The 16,585-nt window shown below is 40.1% G+C and overlaps 2 protein-coding genes across 7 annotated transcripts in view; both read right to left on the bottom strand.

The window, feature by feature from the left end:
* LOC100709120 (protein FAM13A) overlaps positions 1 to 9,481 on the bottom strand; it is a 17,435-nt gene extending 7,954 nt beyond the window's left edge. For 2 of the 5 annotated variants that reach the window (XM_025897554.1, XM_025897556.1), the window contains exons 1-7: positions 9,188 to 9,480; positions 8,247 to 8,448; positions 7,904 to 8,113; positions 6,854 to 7,034; positions 5,128 to 5,302; positions 4,601 to 4,722; positions 727 to 765 (exon numbers count right to left, since the gene is read on the bottom strand). In XM_025897554.1, the coding sequence (XP_025753339.1) occupies positions 727 to 765; positions 4,601 to 4,722; positions 5,128 to 5,302; positions 6,854 to 7,034; positions 7,904 to 8,113; positions 8,247 to 8,448; positions 9,188 to 9,217 (959 nt within the window). In that variant the 5' untranslated portion in view covers positions 9,218 to 9,480. Of the gene's footprint in view, positions 1 to 726; positions 766 to 4,600; positions 4,723 to 5,127; positions 5,303 to 6,853; positions 7,035 to 7,903; positions 8,114 to 8,246; positions 8,449 to 9,187 lie in introns of all 5 variants that reach the window. The other 3 variants (XM_025897553.1, XM_025897557.1, XM_025897555.1) reach the window with 3 other exon arrangements.
* Positions 9,482 to 9,777: 296 nt separating this feature from the next.
* On the bottom strand, positions 9,778 to 16,521 carry LOC100708848 (monocarboxylate transporter 9). Of its 2 annotated transcripts, none has more exons than XM_003438404.5 (6): positions 16,305 to 16,521; positions 15,326 to 15,577; positions 13,786 to 13,929; positions 12,773 to 12,868; positions 11,446 to 12,324; positions 9,778 to 11,241 (listed from the first exon to the last, which is right to left on the bottom strand). In XM_003438404.5, the coding sequence occupies exons 2-6, from the start codon at positions 15,516 to 15,518 to the stop codon at positions 11,057 to 11,059; spliced, it is 1,497 nt and encodes a 498-aa protein (XP_003438452.1). In that variant the 5' UTR covers positions 15,519 to 15,577; positions 16,305 to 16,521; the 3' UTR covers positions 9,778 to 11,056. The 2 variants fall into 2 exon arrangements, with proteins under 2 accessions (XP_003438452.1, XP_005474323.1); XM_005474266.4 differs by lacking the exon at positions 16,305 to 16,521 and adding an exon at positions 15,700 to 15,853.
* Between the last annotated feature and the right edge of the window lie 64 nt (positions 16,522 to 16,585).

Below are 16,585 nucleotides of genomic sequence, written 5' to 3' on the forward strand. Positions count from 1 at the left end.
CATTTTTACAGGAAGGCAACTTTTAATAATTTTCCTCATGGTTCATTTCTTATCTAGGCAACAGTAAAAGATATATTAACAATGTGACAATTTTCAGTACAGCACATTAAAATGCAGGGACTCTTTAACACACTTAAAGACAGCAAAGAACAAATACAAATGTTAAATAAACCAGTAGGGTACTAAATAAAATAAAACACATTGTTAAATCAAGGAAAAATAAACTAAAGTAGATCATTTTGCATCCACAGGAGTAAAATCGAAAAAACAAACTTGTAAGTGCATTATCACAGGGCTAAGAGGAGTTAAAATTGCTCATCTCTGCAGGAAAACATCCAGGAGGTCTGAATCAGCAGTGCTTGATCTAATGTTACGCCACGACATGTCTCATAAAACTCAGATGAGCTGCCCTCAGCAAAAACAAGCACAACTGATTTACCAAAATGAATTATGCTTCATGTTTCCCTTTTTTAAACATCCACTATATTAACAGAAGCTAGTGAACAGCAGCAACAACAGTTATCAGAAAACTGCAGACAACACCAAATCACCAAATAATGTTAACAAAACCCTAAAACACACAAATTAGTCAGGTTATCTGTGACTAGACTTCTGTTTTGAGTGATACCAGCACCCTCATAACCTTTTTATGGATGATTGATCCCTGCTGCAAAGCAAATACATCTGTCCACTGGGTCTAAAGCTACCTTGCATGAACTCACTCACTTGCAGAAGACTGTAGATCCATGGTTGTTGTCCCTGATGCTGAAGCAGATGAGACAAGAAAACATATTCTGCCAAAGCCGATTAACTTACAACATTATGCAGTTTACCTATGACAGTAAACAGTTTGCTGCTTTGGGTGGATGGAGAAAGTCAAAGGCATAAAGAAAAGAGAGCACAGATGATGGGTGCTTAATGATGAAAAGTAGCGCCCAGAGCCAGAGAACTGACCCATTATGGGTACCCAGGCTCATACACACAAACAAGAATGCATGCACACAAACACACTTCAGCATTCAGCTGTGCACAGACAGATATTTGAGCTCCCAGACAGAAACACTTGGTCATATTCAGGGTCAGCAGTGCCAGTTCTGGCACAGCAGTGGGTGGAAGTAAGCCAGAGAGGCTAAGAGCTGAAAGGCGACACAAACTAACAAAAATAGATACAAGGTGGCAAATGATGCCTAAACACATCAATTATACAATAAATATTTAACAAAAAAAATAAAAACATGACTCAATAAGGAAGATAATTCATTGGCCAATAAGAATCATATTACACAAAAAAACTTGAAACTTGAACCTGAAAATGAGAGCTCCTTATCTATGAAATGGGTGACCTGCAAGGACCTGCTCGGGTGGGAATTTTATTTTCCCCTCAGCTTGCTGCCTGTACGTTGGAGTTTTTCCCAGTAGATGAGAGGGTTTTTCCCCTGTGCCATCAGGTCGGGCCTCTGGCAGCTCCCCCGGTGCGCTTTGAGATGGTCTGTTGGGTCGATGCTATCTTATGTGCTGAATGACAGTTTAGAGTACCCGGCCTTCTTGGAGTCCCTGGGTCGGACGCTTGAGTGCACCCCACATGGGGACTCCATCGCCACGCTAGGAGACTTAAATGGTCATGTGGGCAATGACATTAAAACCTGGAGGGGTCATTATTGGGAGGAACAGCCTACCAGATCTAAACCCAAGCGGTATTCTGTTATTGAACTTCTGTGCAAACCACAGTTTATCCACACTGTGTTCAAACACAGGGATGTCGATAAGTGCACACTTACTGTGGTAAGATGGTTCCCATCTTTAAGAAGGGGGACCAGAGGGTGTGCTCCAACTAGGCCATGGTCGTCAGCTGGAAAAGGATGGAGTGCCCCCTCCAGGTCAGGGACGAGTTACTACCCCAAGTGGAAGAGTTTAAGTATCTCGGGGCCTTGTTCATGAGTAAAGGGGAGAGGGGAGCAGGAGATCGAAGGATGAATTGGTGCTGTGGCTGAAGTGATGTAAATTCTGTACTGGTCCAACGTGGTGAAGAGAGAGCTAAGCGTAAAAGCAACGCGCTCAATTTACCAGTCAGTCTACGTCCCTACCCTCACCTATGGTCAAGAGCTAGAGTAGTGACCAAAAGAACAAGATCGTGGATACAAGCGGTGGAAATTAGCTTTCTCAGAAGGGTGGCTGGTCTCCCCCTTAGAGATAGGGTGAGGAGTTCGGCCATCCAGGAGTGGCTTGGAGTAGAGCCGCTACACCTCCACATCGAAAGGAGCTAGTTGAGGAGGTTCAGGCATCTGACATCTCCTGGGTGCCTACTGGATGAGTTGTTCTGGGCATGTCCCATGGGAAGGAGGCCCAAGGGCAGACCCAGGACACACTGGAGAGATTATATCTCTCGGCTGGCCTGGGAACCCCTTTGTGCTCCCCCGGACAAGCTGTCCCTGTGTGAGCTCTGGGCTTCTCTCCTTAGGCTGCTGTCCCTGCAACTGGGCCTCGGATAAGCGGAAGAAAATGGATGGATACTAAAGAAAGACTGGAAAATATGACTGCAATGCGCTGACTAAAAAGATACGATGCTTTTTCTTAGAATGATTCAGTATGTTTATAATATCATCTTATGTAATTGGAAAAAGTCAGAATGGACACCTGTTTTGAAATTAAACCCTTTGGAGATATAATTAGAGCAGGGCTGCACAGAGGTCAACACATGGCAAGACAGCACAGCATGCAAATGCCAGGCCTCTCTCCCAGTGACAGATACCAGTGTAGCATGTGCAGATGCAAAAAAATAAATATGATCCCTTCTTGTTTGTGTATGCATAACAAAAATTAGGCTTTTCTGAAACGAGGAGAAATGGAGGAGACAATGTGCTGTTACTCTTAAGTTAGGAAACAAATAAATGAGCTAAACACAGTTTCACTTCTTGTTACTGTATTGTAGATATTTAACCCGACTCCTATTTAATTACAGAAATTAAACTAATAAAAAGATAATTATGCTGTGTACCTTTAATTTCAATATATTTAAACTAGAAAGACAGTTGGAATGATTCAACATCTTCTGCCTGAAGAACAGATGAGAGTGGGAAGCTGTTGATGAAAAATTATTGATATTTGTTTGCCCTATTAGAGCTAAACAAACACTCAGATGCAGCGAGAACACATAAAACTGGCTTGGAAGCTTTGACAATCTTCTCGAAGCTTGTTGGTGACAGATCTTACAGCTCTGAATCAGTAGATGATTATATAAAATTATGAGATAACGAATAAACACAGGGTGGTTAATTCTTAGATAAGAACTCCACATTAAATCTACATTCTATATACAATGTCAGTGTCAATTTTATTTATGTAGCACATTTCACTGCATGTGCTTATCATAAAAGATAAAAACATAAACAAAACTATGTATCTCTACAATGTCTTAAGGCAATAAAAACAACACAGTTATTAGATGTAACCTGTGAGAATAGGGTTTGAGTCTGATTTTGAAAGCAGGCACATTTGTAACTGACCTCAGGTCAACAGGCAGCTTTTTCTGAAGATCTTGACCAGAGTAACTAAAACCCTCAGAACCCTTAGATCTAATTCTGGAAACAGTTAAAAGATCTACACCTGATGATTTGAGAGGTCTAACTGGGTTATAGGCACCCAGCAAGTCAGCGATTTAGCGGTGGGGCTAAACCACTGAGACCTTTATGAACTAACAGAACGATTTTAAAGTTAATTCTGTGTTGAACTGTGAGTCAATAAAGTGAATTAGCAGTAGTGAGGCTGCTGCATTCTGAACAAGCTAAAGGTGTCCTAGTGATGATTTGAATAATTTAGCAAACAGAGTAGAGTCTAATCTGCTTGAAATGAATGCATGAACCAATATCTCAGACAAGTTCACCTTATTATGTCTTGAGGTAAATAAAACAAATCAAACAAACGACGGCTAGACAGGCATGACTTTTGTGCATCAACATGAGTTGTGGAAATGGACTGAGGTCTTTGCTACCAACTCCTCTCCATCCAACCTGAAAATGACACGTACAAGATGTACATTTCATGCCTCGTACTCCAGCTGCCCAGCTACTGATGTCTGCTTTTTAAATTGACACAAGTTGGTAGTGTAAGAACAGTCTGATCACTCTGACACATGGCTGTGACCTTGATGTAATATTGAATTTTTCATTTAGTCTTCATGAGCCTGATGTCATCTGAAAACATCCTTGCCTCATCACAGAGTAAACAGCTAATACAATTTATGCCTAAATTGTCAAGAACAAAATGTGCTTCAAACAGAACTTCCATTTACAAGCTTGCAGCAAAAAACATTCACAACTGAAAAAGAAATGCGTAGACTCTGTCTGGGAGAAAATAAATGTGGTACTATTTTTACTGTCCATTAGACTGAAAGGTCAAATGGGTCAAGCTGTACAAGTAACAGAATACAAATATTGGTTGACAAAGTTACTGTAAGGAGGTGCTGCTCTGAAGCCCACAGGTTTCTTACCTTAAAAGGACCTAAAGTGAACACAAAAGGTCCTATCTATCTATCTATCTATCTATCTATCTATCTATCTATCTATCTATCTATCTATCTATCTAACTATCAAGGTCACAGTACCTTTTGAGGTGAGTCTGCAGCCGTACTGTTTGGTTAGCAGGACTGGTTGATGACACTGAGGCATTCTCAACCCCAAACCTGTGGACGCTGCTGTGGTCTGAGTAACAGCTGCTGGGTCGGACCTAGCAAGGACATCAACAGTAAACACACAAACACACCACTAGAGACAGACATCAAACCATAAGGGAATCTTCTGCATTCACTACACAAGATTCTGCAGTTTTAACTGCTTCCAAGTCAGCTGAAACGTCAGAACAAACGTTTTACTGTAATAGAGCGGCAATAAATCCCACTTTCAGTTATGATAAAAACGGATGAATAATGTTACTGCCTACGGCCCACAAAATGTATTAAAAATATCTGTAAAATTAAAGAACGTCTTCCAAACACACATTGAATATAATGAGCTAAAAGGCTGGTAATAACTAACACTACCATGTAAAACTGCTTTATTTGATGGAAAGAGCTGTGACATTAATTCAAAATAGATGCATACGTCTAGTTAAAAAAAAAAAACCAGGATTCACCTCAAAGTGTGAAAGAGCAGAGAGGACAGGAGGAGGAGGTGAGGTTGAGGCAATTGAGAAGCCCAATGAGTCCTTGGCTGGGGCTGGAAGGAGAGCCTTTGCATGCCTGAGGAGATGGAGCAACAGGGCATTACATACACTTTGCTCCTCCAGCATCCTGGGTCCTTCTGCAACGCTGGAAAACAAAAAAGAGAAAAGGGACCAAGATCACAATGCAATACATACTGTATAATGCACTGTAAATTGCAAATGTCTTCCATTATATGTTGTAAACATATTGGAAATGGGCCCCATCTAGTGGACAGAGGCTTATACATCAGTAAACTGAGATAAATTGAGTGCATAAAGGGGCTCTATGCACCCAGCATTGACATTTCCCAGTGACAAAAACAACATCAGTAAACAACTATAAAATTTCACTTTGGCATTGGAAACATCTACTTAAATTACATTTCAGATAATCCAGTACAGTGTGGAAACCCCACTTTAGACTAAAATAGAACATTTTAACATGTTTACATTACGCTGCAATTTCTTTTCAGTGTTATTGTTGACAGCTACATTTCTGTTTTTCTTCAGTGTACACAACAGCAAAAAGTTCATCCCATATGAAGTGAGTGTGAAAATTTGGCTATGTAATAATAGATGTAAGTTCACATGGCTGATAGGTCAGCACGGAAGAACTGTGTCAGACACATTACATAACTGACACCTCCAAGGAAAGGAACAGGTTTAAATGACATATATAAAAGTTAAAGTGGCAGGCGCTCATAATAATGCATGTCAGTCAAAACCAAGGAACAATCAAAAAGACAGAGTTTAAAAGCCAGAAGCTACTTTTCTGAGCAAAGTACTTTGCTCACTTTTAAACATCTTGAACGTCTTTTTGCAGTCTTCCATCACCTAATGTTTTTCATTCAATCCACTCCCCTCAGGTCTTTTGTTGCTCTTCTAATTCCCGTGAAACCAGAAGCAAAGTAGCACCGAACATTTTCCAGCTCTCCAGAACTACCAACCATTTCAAACCCGCCTCCGTATTTTTTTCCAAACCACTGCTGCCAACTCCACACCCCCTAACCAACTCTTTGTACTCTGCCTATAATCACCAGACATTTTCCCCACAAATCCAGAACTTTATGACTAACACCACATTCCACCGACATGATGTTAACTGTTACAAAAAAATGGGGGCGGAAAAGGCAAAACTGAGAGTTTAAAGGATGGAGGAACTGTTTAAAAGATGCTGACCAATTATAATTGTGATGAAAACTCAAGCAAGAAAAGTCTAACTTTACACTTTTGCTCCCTAGAGTTTGTGCTTGTTTACAGTGATGGCTGACTTCTGTAAACAGGAAGGGAGAAACAACCGGCAAACTCCTGATGACCCCTGTCTGTATCTTTATGTGACATACTCTGCATTATTAACCCCAGTTCACACCCATTTCCTTAAAGGGACCAACCCAGCTCCATGCAAAAGACACATAAAGCCACTGAGGCTTCTGAACTGCTGCTGACATGTTGTAGGTTGCCATCATGACAAAAAGCCAGTGTTTTTGAAAATAAAGAGAAATTAGAACCACAAACCTCTTCAAAACTAAATGTTAAACCAAAAATTTTAGGCATGGCAGAACATACAGTTTGAGTCACCAAACTCTCTGCTTAAATGTTCATGTCACGCTGTAGCTTTGGTGGGGATTTGAATGTGGCATTAATAACTGCAACTTACTGAAACATACAAGGTCCAAAGATGGTTGCCAGATTTTCCACAGGCATGTGGTTTGACTGGCTGTGAGTGGCCACTCTGGATAGAAAGCAGATGAGGTAAGACAAAATATTGAGGTTGTCATCAGGGATTTGGGATAGTTTTTCTCTCAGACTTTGGTTCATCTCCTCCTCATCTGTGTATCCTAAAAAAAACAAACACACAAAATACAATAACATGTACATTTCAGACAGAGTTTATATCTTATAAACATATATAAATTTGCATGAGAATTCACACTGAATAGTTTTTTTTAAACATCACTTGTGTCTCTAGTTCTTTGACATAGGCACTGTTAACAAGGGTTTCATTTTACTGAGTAAATAGTTAATTTCTTACTCAGAGTACAATAGCCACCAACAGCTTGAAGTGCTGATACAAAGCAGAATGAATCTACATAAATATAAGATAGATTAAGATAGTTTTACCTAGCAGTTTATAGATAAAGTTTCCAAAGTGCATTTGCAAATATACATTTTTTGGTACTTAATGGTGAGGTTTTTGCAACTGTTTTCTCTGGATTTAAAGGCATCATAGCTGCTCATGTTTTTTCACGTGTTCCCAAGCTGACTTTTAAGATCAGGCTACTGATCTGGTACAGGTACATTAGTTCCATCGCTAGTTACTCTGCTGTATATTTGGATCTGTTATCATGCTTCAGTATAATTTAGGTCACGGTACAAAAACTAAAGAAAAAAAAAACTTATAGGACATGCTTTCCTTGTATGTCATACTCCAATTTTGTGTGAAATTGAAACATTTTTTGTAGAATATTTTAAAAGGATACTTCAGTGAGGCTTGATAGCAGCAGGTAGCTTCTCAGCCACGCCAAATTTCCTTTCCAGCTTTTTAAAGAAAGCTTGATGTGTTAAAATGGGATCAAGATGTACATTAACATATTGACTGAGCTCAGCCTTGCTTGCATCAGGACTAACACTAATACTGCCAATTTCAATGCAACCATATTTTACCTTAGAGAGTTAATAAAATGTGATGCCACCTAATTGGCATTACCTGTTATGCACAGAACCAGCTGTTTGCGCTGAGGCTCAGGAATGAGAGGAACAGGGAGCTCCCGAAGGAAGAGTTTTAGTAGAGATGCTACAGTAGGGACATCTGCCTCATGGTCCAGGTCAACCCTCTCACCACTGTCCCACCGCTGCCTCAGCTGCCTGGTTCGCACCACTGACCCACACAGACGGAACAGACCTCTATGCTGCATTCCTGCAATGAGGAAAGAGAGTTAGTTAGTTAAGTGCACATTCATGTGATGTTGCAAGAAAAAGCAAGGAAGAAATGAGGAACAAGGTGAGACTGAAAAGTGTGTGTGTGTCGGGGGGGGGGGGGGGGCAATTACCATTCCTATCCAGGTAATCCACCATGTCTCTTAACACAAGGGGTATTCCGCAGACCATCTGCCCTTCCTCTCTCAGTGTTTCCAAAGCAACACCAAACACACACCTGGGTGCCTCTTCAGGCTCTGTAACCAGGGTGGGAATGAAGGGCTCTGGACTGATCTTGGCGCTGGGCCTCATGATTCTCACTGAAGACACGTCGCTCTGCATGACAAGAGGAGACACAATGCAGCTTTTTTTTATTATAGTCAATAACCACAGTTGGGGGTTTTCTCTCTGTATTTTCTTTTCTCTTTTGACCCTTTAAAACCTGAACCATGAAATAACTACCAGAATCTTTAATTTTTTGATAATGGAGTGTTTGTTGACCCTTTAGACAAAATATATAAAAATATATCAAATTTTAATCTGCATATGAGTTTTTATTTGTATCACATTTGCTACATAAGCCATATTTTTGCAATTTCGTCATTAAAAATGTGTCATGCAATTGATATCATTTTTTGAAGGTTAAAAAAAGTCACGCTGATGATGTAGAAGTCTCAAAAACTCACAAAAACACATGTATCAAATACGACACGCTGGGCTTTAAAGGGTTAAGACTAGCCAGGTCCTGCGGACATCCTGAAAACTTCCCCATCTCTGCTGCATTACCTGTGAGTAGTTTGACTAGGACTCGTTACCCGTGATGTTGTGAAAACGCTAGCTGTTTAGCATTAAAACTGCACAGTCTCTCGGGAGAAAATACCATTTTTCCTCGATATAACGAGACCTCCAGGAATAAACGTTAACTTAGATATATCGGTCCCCATTAACTAAACGTTTCCAGGTTATAAGAAGTTTTGTGTGGAGGTACATATATAGAACTTCGAGTGTTTCTCGGACTAACAACGAAAATGTCGAGAACACCGAAAACTGGAATTAGACCTCAGGCGAAACTTACACAGAGCGATAATGAAGCACTCGCTCCCATTTTCAGCTCAGCGAACCGGGGCAGTTCTCCTTTTTTGAAATGTAGACAGGTTTTTCCCTCCTCGACATGATGATCCGCTCTCTGAAACTATCTGAAAGCCCGACGTACGAAGACTAATTACTGCCATGGCCCTCACATCCCAGTGTGCGAGATGTACAACGGATGGGGAATGCTGTTGTTAAAATGGAGTAGTTAGCGTACTTCTTCTCACCGTTACGTTAGCTCCCCCCTGGAAAATATTGTTTAGGTTGCTAGTCACGTGACACAAGTGTAACCATGGTGACGTGTGGTAAAGCGAAGCCGAGCCCTTCAGGACCAGGATGCTGTAGCTTACTTTACTGTAGGTTAGATGCTCGGTGTCGGAATTGTATCCCAAATTCCCACCAGATCATTTTATTCGTAGAAGAGCTTAAGTGGAAAAATATATATCAAGATGTTTTGTTATGTTATTATTTATTTTTACCGAAAGTGTTCCAGGCAAATGCTGAAAAACATGACCAAGAATATGTTTACTTTGTACTGGGGATTAAAGTTATTTCGACAAAAATGTAAAGACTCAATACCACTAATCTGAATATTTTTATTGACACTTTTAAATTATAAATTCTGTTTAAATGAACAGAAATAAAGACATAAACAAACAACATAAATAGTATAATAATGGAATAAAAAATAATAATAATAGGGGCCAAATTTTACAGTCTCATCTATATAAACAGGACCTAACCCATGTTCTATGAGTACCCTCTACAAATATAAAAAGCAAATTAAGCAAACCCTAGTCCCAGACTTACTGTTACGAAACATCAAGGACATTTGTAGTGGTCTATTCACCAACATTCAAGTGACCAAAAAAAGCCTATTGCAATGTAGTCATTACAATTATGATGACATTAATCAAATCAAGCAAAAACATTTTTTACAGCTCTATGGCTGATTTGTGCATATAAATGGCACACGCACAAAGGACAAACGTGCTGTAACACAAAAAAACAAGGTCAAATAATACAAACACACAACCTGTGTTCATGTACAAACATGCCTGTGTGAACACTGACAGACAGAATGTACACATAAACATAGACAGACAAAACATGAAAATGAAAAGGACCAGCCTGGTCAGGCGAATATGCCAGCAGAGTTCATAATAATCACACCAGAAAGAGAATCAACATGCTGCTATTTTTGGAAAAACAATGGGATCTCCTTGGTGTGCTTACATATTTTTGAATCAGAATGACTTCGTCTACTTCTGTCTGATTCAGAAAAAAGAGGTATGTGTATAAATTAAGTGAATGCACTTTAAAAATCATGTAAAACCAAGGCTTTATCATTGTTCCAACAGGCATTATGTGTTGACAGGTACTGACTATTACAGATGCTTTGGTAAGATATAACAGTATTATAGTTAAGTCATCATGAAAAAAAAAGTTATATGTTTGTCATCACGCTGAAATAACACAGAACAAATTTACAAAGATTTGTTTTACCAGCGTTATGAATGGCACCTTGTCTTTTTTTTTCAGTCTAACAATAAAGTGAATATCAGTGTTTCAAATTTGAACAATGTCGTTCAGTTTACCTCGTAAAATGAGGCAGTAATAAAAGTCAACACAGGCATCAGAGTCAAATCTTCAAAAGAGATCTGCAGTGTGTGATTTAACCTGAGAAACTGGGCCAAGCACAGAGGAATGGCCTCTATTTAATAATTTTGGTGTATTAAAATCTGGCAGCAGAAATAAGTGGGTGACCCCTGTACAGTCAAAACAAAAATATTCTTCTAGGAGTTCAAAGACAGTTGCTGAATAATATCTGAAATCTTATGAAAGGTGTTCAGACTCAGGCTACTGAAGCAACTTTGTCACAGCTGCTGGTATAAATGACCTCCGATTTGTCATTCTCAGGGTGCTTCCCGTTACAGCAGGGAAGGGTGAGCAGAGTGAGAAGGAATGCTCCCAGCAACACAAAGCTCCCACTAAAGTAGAACGCCAGGTCATATGACTGTGTCCAGTCAAAGAACCACCCTAGAAAGTGATGAGAAAAACAGAAACTGTGAGCAGAGAGGGTTTGCTTGCAGACACAGCAGTGAGTCATTTCCTGAAGTTAACAGGCCTTTTTCAATTCCCTGTAAGATTTGGATTTTTGAAACATCTCTAAAAACTACACCAGGTTTTTATATTAGCACAAAATAGAATAATTACAACTGTTAGAAATTACCTACAACTTACCTACAACAGGGGGCCCAAGTATGATCCCAAATCCTCCAAAGAACATGACGATGCCGTGGGCTTGTGTCAGCTTTTCCAAGCCAACAATCTTAGTGGTAATGTAGGAGGTGAGAGACCAGTTTCCATTGGCAAAACCCACAATGGCAGACAGGATCTGCAGTCCTATATAACTGTTAGTGAGAGGAATAATAAGCAGTGCCACACCTCCTGCAAACATGGTGAAGGCATAGAGATAGATGCTGTTGATCCACCTGATGTCTACCAGGATACCTAGCCCTAGTTTACCTACGCAAGCTGCAATGGCCCCTATTGATACCAAAGGAATTAGACTAACTTCTTCAATGAGTCCTTGACTCTGTGCCACATCCTCAATGAAGAGCCCAGGTGGGAATGCACCTAAACTAAACATGAAAACACCGATACAGAAAGCCACCATCGCTTGGTCCTGCAGGATCTCAGACATGGAGTGGATGTACTTGGAGTAAGCCTGCCATTTGTCTTTGATGACTTTTATGATATCGAACCCAGAAAACGAGCTGCCTTTTTTCTTCGTAGTCTGAATGGCCAAGTCCTTGGCATCAATGGTAATGAGCAATTCCTTCACACCCAGTGTTTTCTCTGGAGTAGCTGTAGTAGAACCTGCAGTCATCTTCAGGTCTCCTAGTTGGGGCTTTTCAAAAATCTGCTCTTCTGTGTTCCGCTCGAGGGCGGCCTTCTGTTTGAGGTAGTACCCAGGCATATTGAGGGGCCTCATGAAGCCAGCACAAGCCATGAGGTTTAGTGCTAAAGCTCCAATGATAAGGAGGCAACCATGCAAGCCATACAACATGATGAGCTCATTCTGAGCAGTGGCGTAGATGAATGCTCCAACGCTTGTGCCTGGGTGAGAAAAGGAGAAATGGAATGAGTAATACAATAACACATCAATCGATACAACTTAAAGCCATTGCGCCTTATCATCCACTAACTTTAAAGTGTAACTGACAACCAGAACGACGGCTCTGTGTTGAGATGGCTCTGTAGTTCTAAATCATTGCTAGACTCACTTTAAAAATAAGACTTGGATGTTACTAATAATCTTTAAAATGTAACTATGTCAAGTAGTTTCACAACATTTTGTTCAACTATTTACCAGTTTCGACTGCCAAACCACATCTGGTTGCTGGTCATCAGTCCTCTTCCCTACCCCACAGACCACTCTGACTTTGCTACTCTACTGATGTTTACCTCAGCTTCCTAAGGTTCCCAGCAGTGCAAACATGAAAGAAGTGAGCTTGGAGACCTGGCTTGCACCCATAGCCCTCAGGTCAGAGGAAGGCAGCAGTACCTGTGGTGACAATGCCAAGGGCGAGGCCGCGTCTCTTGTCAAAATACTGACAGGTGATTGTCAAGGTGGCTGCATACACCAGACCACAACCCAGGCCTATGGTAAGAGAAAGAAGAAAACGCAAATGTCACGGAAAACATGAAAAATAAACAAGAATGGGGATGCAATGGCACATGAATACGACTGCTTAATCCGTAGAGAACAACTACATTTTAATCACAATTTTTAAAGTATGTTTTGTAGATTTTAGTTAAACAATATTGCTGTAAACTTAAACTCACTGCTTTATACAAGCAGTATGAAGGCTTAAGTTCAGAGGACACTGTGCATCAGATATCCTTAGCAAAACAAAGGTGAGCAGTAAACAAAGTAAATCGCTTTTACAGCTACAGTCAGCATTCTAAGGAACACTCTAAAAATAAATGACTGCTTTCAAAGATGCATGGCCTCTGACCTCTAGCGCTGACTCGCAAAAGGAATTACTTAATCCTGCGATGGATACGCAGGATTAAGTATGGCGGGGCTGTCACTTGAGGTGTAATAACAGGTGGTGTTGAGCACAAGTGCATACTGATGAGGCCACAAAGGCAGTAAAAGGTCATACTGGAATGTGGCTAACCTATAATGTTGTTTTTCTGTCAACAAGCAATATCAAACAACTCTTACATCACACCACTGTATGTCTTGTCCACTAATTCTCAGTGCCAGTGGTAATCATTAACACCCAATTGATCATCAGTATTTAATGGTGCGAAACAGTTCAACAAGGCCATGTGCCCCTGTTTGCTCCAAATGATTATATAATGTGTTACAGGATTTTCATATGTTAGAAAAAACAAGCTTAGTCAATGATCAAAGAAACATAAAAAACGTTTTGCGCACTGACAAAACTGAACTCCATAGCCGACTGTCTTAACGGCGGTCAGGTGAATAAATCTCAGGTGTCCTTGCCAAGTATAGTATAAAACACACAAGAGGATGTCATTCAGTGTGATTATAAACTGTTTCCTTACCGACCACAATCCCATAGGAAAAGATAAGGAACTCGATATTTGGAGCAAAGGCACTGAGCATCAGGCCGCCAGCCACCATTACACCACTGAAGATGGTCACAGGGCGAGCGCCAAAGTTGTCCACGCAGGCGCTGCAGACAGGACCTGAAGGAGCAATGGCAGAAAGAGACACAGAGGCAGAAAAAAGCAATGGTCAGAAATCTCATCTCACTCACAAAGCATGACTGACACATCACATTAGGTTTAAACCGGCAACCTGCCTGAAGCGTTCTCACATCTCTCACAAAGTTCATCACTTAGTTTAGTTCAAGTTTTATTTAATTCCAACCTTATTGCAATTTTACCTGGCTAATATTTAACAGTGTCACATGTATTTTTAATCACCTTTTATATTTAGAGCAACAAACTGTATGTACTATACTGAGAGCAATTCTGAAATTTAGGACACAGTGATTTTTTTCACTCTGCCATACCCATTCACACTGCTTTACTTATGTACAATTTGCCGATTGCTTCTCTAAGCAGGAGAAGACTTGGCCATTGTACAGCAGAAACTGCAGTGCTGAAACAGGCTGACAGCTGGGACATGTGTCCAGAGATTGGCTACCCTTTAGGGTAGATCCAGGCATGATTTTTACCTCATTCCTTAGAAAAAGACAGCAAGAAGCAAGACTGGAAGATATTCTTTGGTTTATACAACAATGTCAACCAAGGCCTATATCACTGATTTTTTTGCTTAACTGCTGTGGAGCATACTTTGTAGTGTATATATGATATCTTTCAGAAATGACTGAAAGGCTAATGAGGGTGTATAAAGTATCTGTATTTTTTCCTCATCTTATCTTTGTTTTCCTTTGTCTTTGGTTAGATTAAGAAGTAAGTGATCCCCTTCCATTATATCACATCAAATCTGCTCCAAGTAAAAGTAAAATGTTATTTTTTTCTAACAAATTACATTAATTTCTATAAAGAATATTAAAATTTGTTATAATAAGTCATGTTTTTGGGGGGGCAAGAAAAAAGGAATAAATTACAACAAATTACAAAGTAACAAGTATACTGGTTTTGGCTACTGGCTTAATTCTTCAAATAAATACATTTTTATATTAAAAACGGGTACATCCAATATAGCATATTCTTACTCTAGTTCAATTGCCCCTTTACATATAAGTCAGCCTTCAGACTTTGAGCAAGTGTTATGTCTCATTTGTTATGAGGGACATCATACGGTATATAACTGGGAAGGAAATTGTAGGAAGACAGGTGTAAAGGTGAGGATTTAGTGCTTTACATTTGCCACAAATCACATATGATACCTTAACCTCTCTAACTCTGAGAGGTTAAGATACTGTTAAGAGCAAGTAAAAATATCCAAATGTTATGCTAACATCAATTTACTGCGTACCAATAAATCATCAGATAATGAAAATCAACCTCGGACTGAAAAAACTCTGCTATTGAGTTTACTTCTTCTACCCCAATATGAAGTATATTAAAGTATATTGAAGTATAGTATGCCATTACAATGTGTGTTACTCACTGGCTATTAGTCCCACTCCAGACACAAGGGAGCCCACCCAGGCAGTCAAGCCCTTGCCTTGCTGGTAGGTATGGAGCCACTCAGGGTAGAGTACACCCACAGACTGGGGTGATCCATAAGCAAGGAACTGGGCCATGAAGGAAGCCACAACAATCGCCCATCCCCAGCCTCCATCGAGCACTTTTGAAGCCATGATGCTGATGTTATTGCTGCGCTCTGGGATCTGTTATGGCTTCGGTGGAGGTGGTGTTCCTGGTAAGAACATAGAAACAAACAATACAATTGAATTTTTACAGCAAAATTGAAAAAAGAAAAAAAAAAGAGCGCTCCTCCCTGGATGATATTTTTAGACCTGACCTACAAAAACCACTTACTTCAAGCCTTAATCTGGGGAAGGCTGTTGCGGCACCTGGCCTGGCCAAACAGGTAGGCCACCTGTGTGAGGTCTTAAACACAGACTGACTGCAACTTACTCAGAGTCAACTGGCCCTTTTGAGCCTTTCTCTTTAACCACACCTCGAAGGAGGAGAAAGTAAAAAAAAAAAAAGCACTTCACCTTCAACCTCCCTCTTCCACACAACTCAGCTCAGATGGATATTAACGAAGAGGATTCTCTTCTGTTCTTACCCAAGATTTCAAGACCGCTGATCATAACTACCGCACTTTTTTTTGCGTCACTAAAAGGGAAAGTTAGTGCGAAGCTTCATATATGTCAGATCTGTATGTTTACAAAGCATGTATTTACATGTTTACAGTAAATACAATTCAGCCAGAGAAGGCATCTTTAATATAAATGTAAAGGAAATAGGAACCAAAAAAGCTGCTTACAGTTTATGGATATAGCCATACGCTAACACTGCCATTGACCAACACTTGTGAAAATAAAAAAGTGACGACGTTTTGTAGCCATATTCCTTTAATTCACTACAAAAAGACGTGTTTTTTAACGTTGTTAAAAAACAATACATGCGGCACTCACCTCAGCATATAGAAATACAGCTGCAGGCGCCTGCTTAACTGCGCGCTCTGCGGGAACTTTCCATGTTAGGATGTTTTCCTTGTTAAAAAAAAAAACACCTCTTATCGCTACAAAGCAAATAAAAATGAAGGCATCGCACACTCTTTTCTGTTTTTTGAGCTTGACTATAGGGGTTCCTTCACCAGAAAACGCACTGCATCAACAGTGTTTCATTGTGCATCCTGCTTTGCAGCCGGCGACCAAACCGGTTCAAAGCTGTTCTTGCTGGTCCAGCGGCAGCT

Source organism: Oreochromis niloticus, linkage group LG13 (genome assembly GCF_001858045.2).
Source record: "Oreochromis niloticus isolate F11D_XX linkage group LG13, O_niloticus_UMD_NMBU, whole genome shotgun sequence".
Taxonomy (NCBI): Eukaryota; Metazoa; Chordata; class Actinopteri; order Cichliformes; family Cichlidae; genus Oreochromis; species Oreochromis niloticus.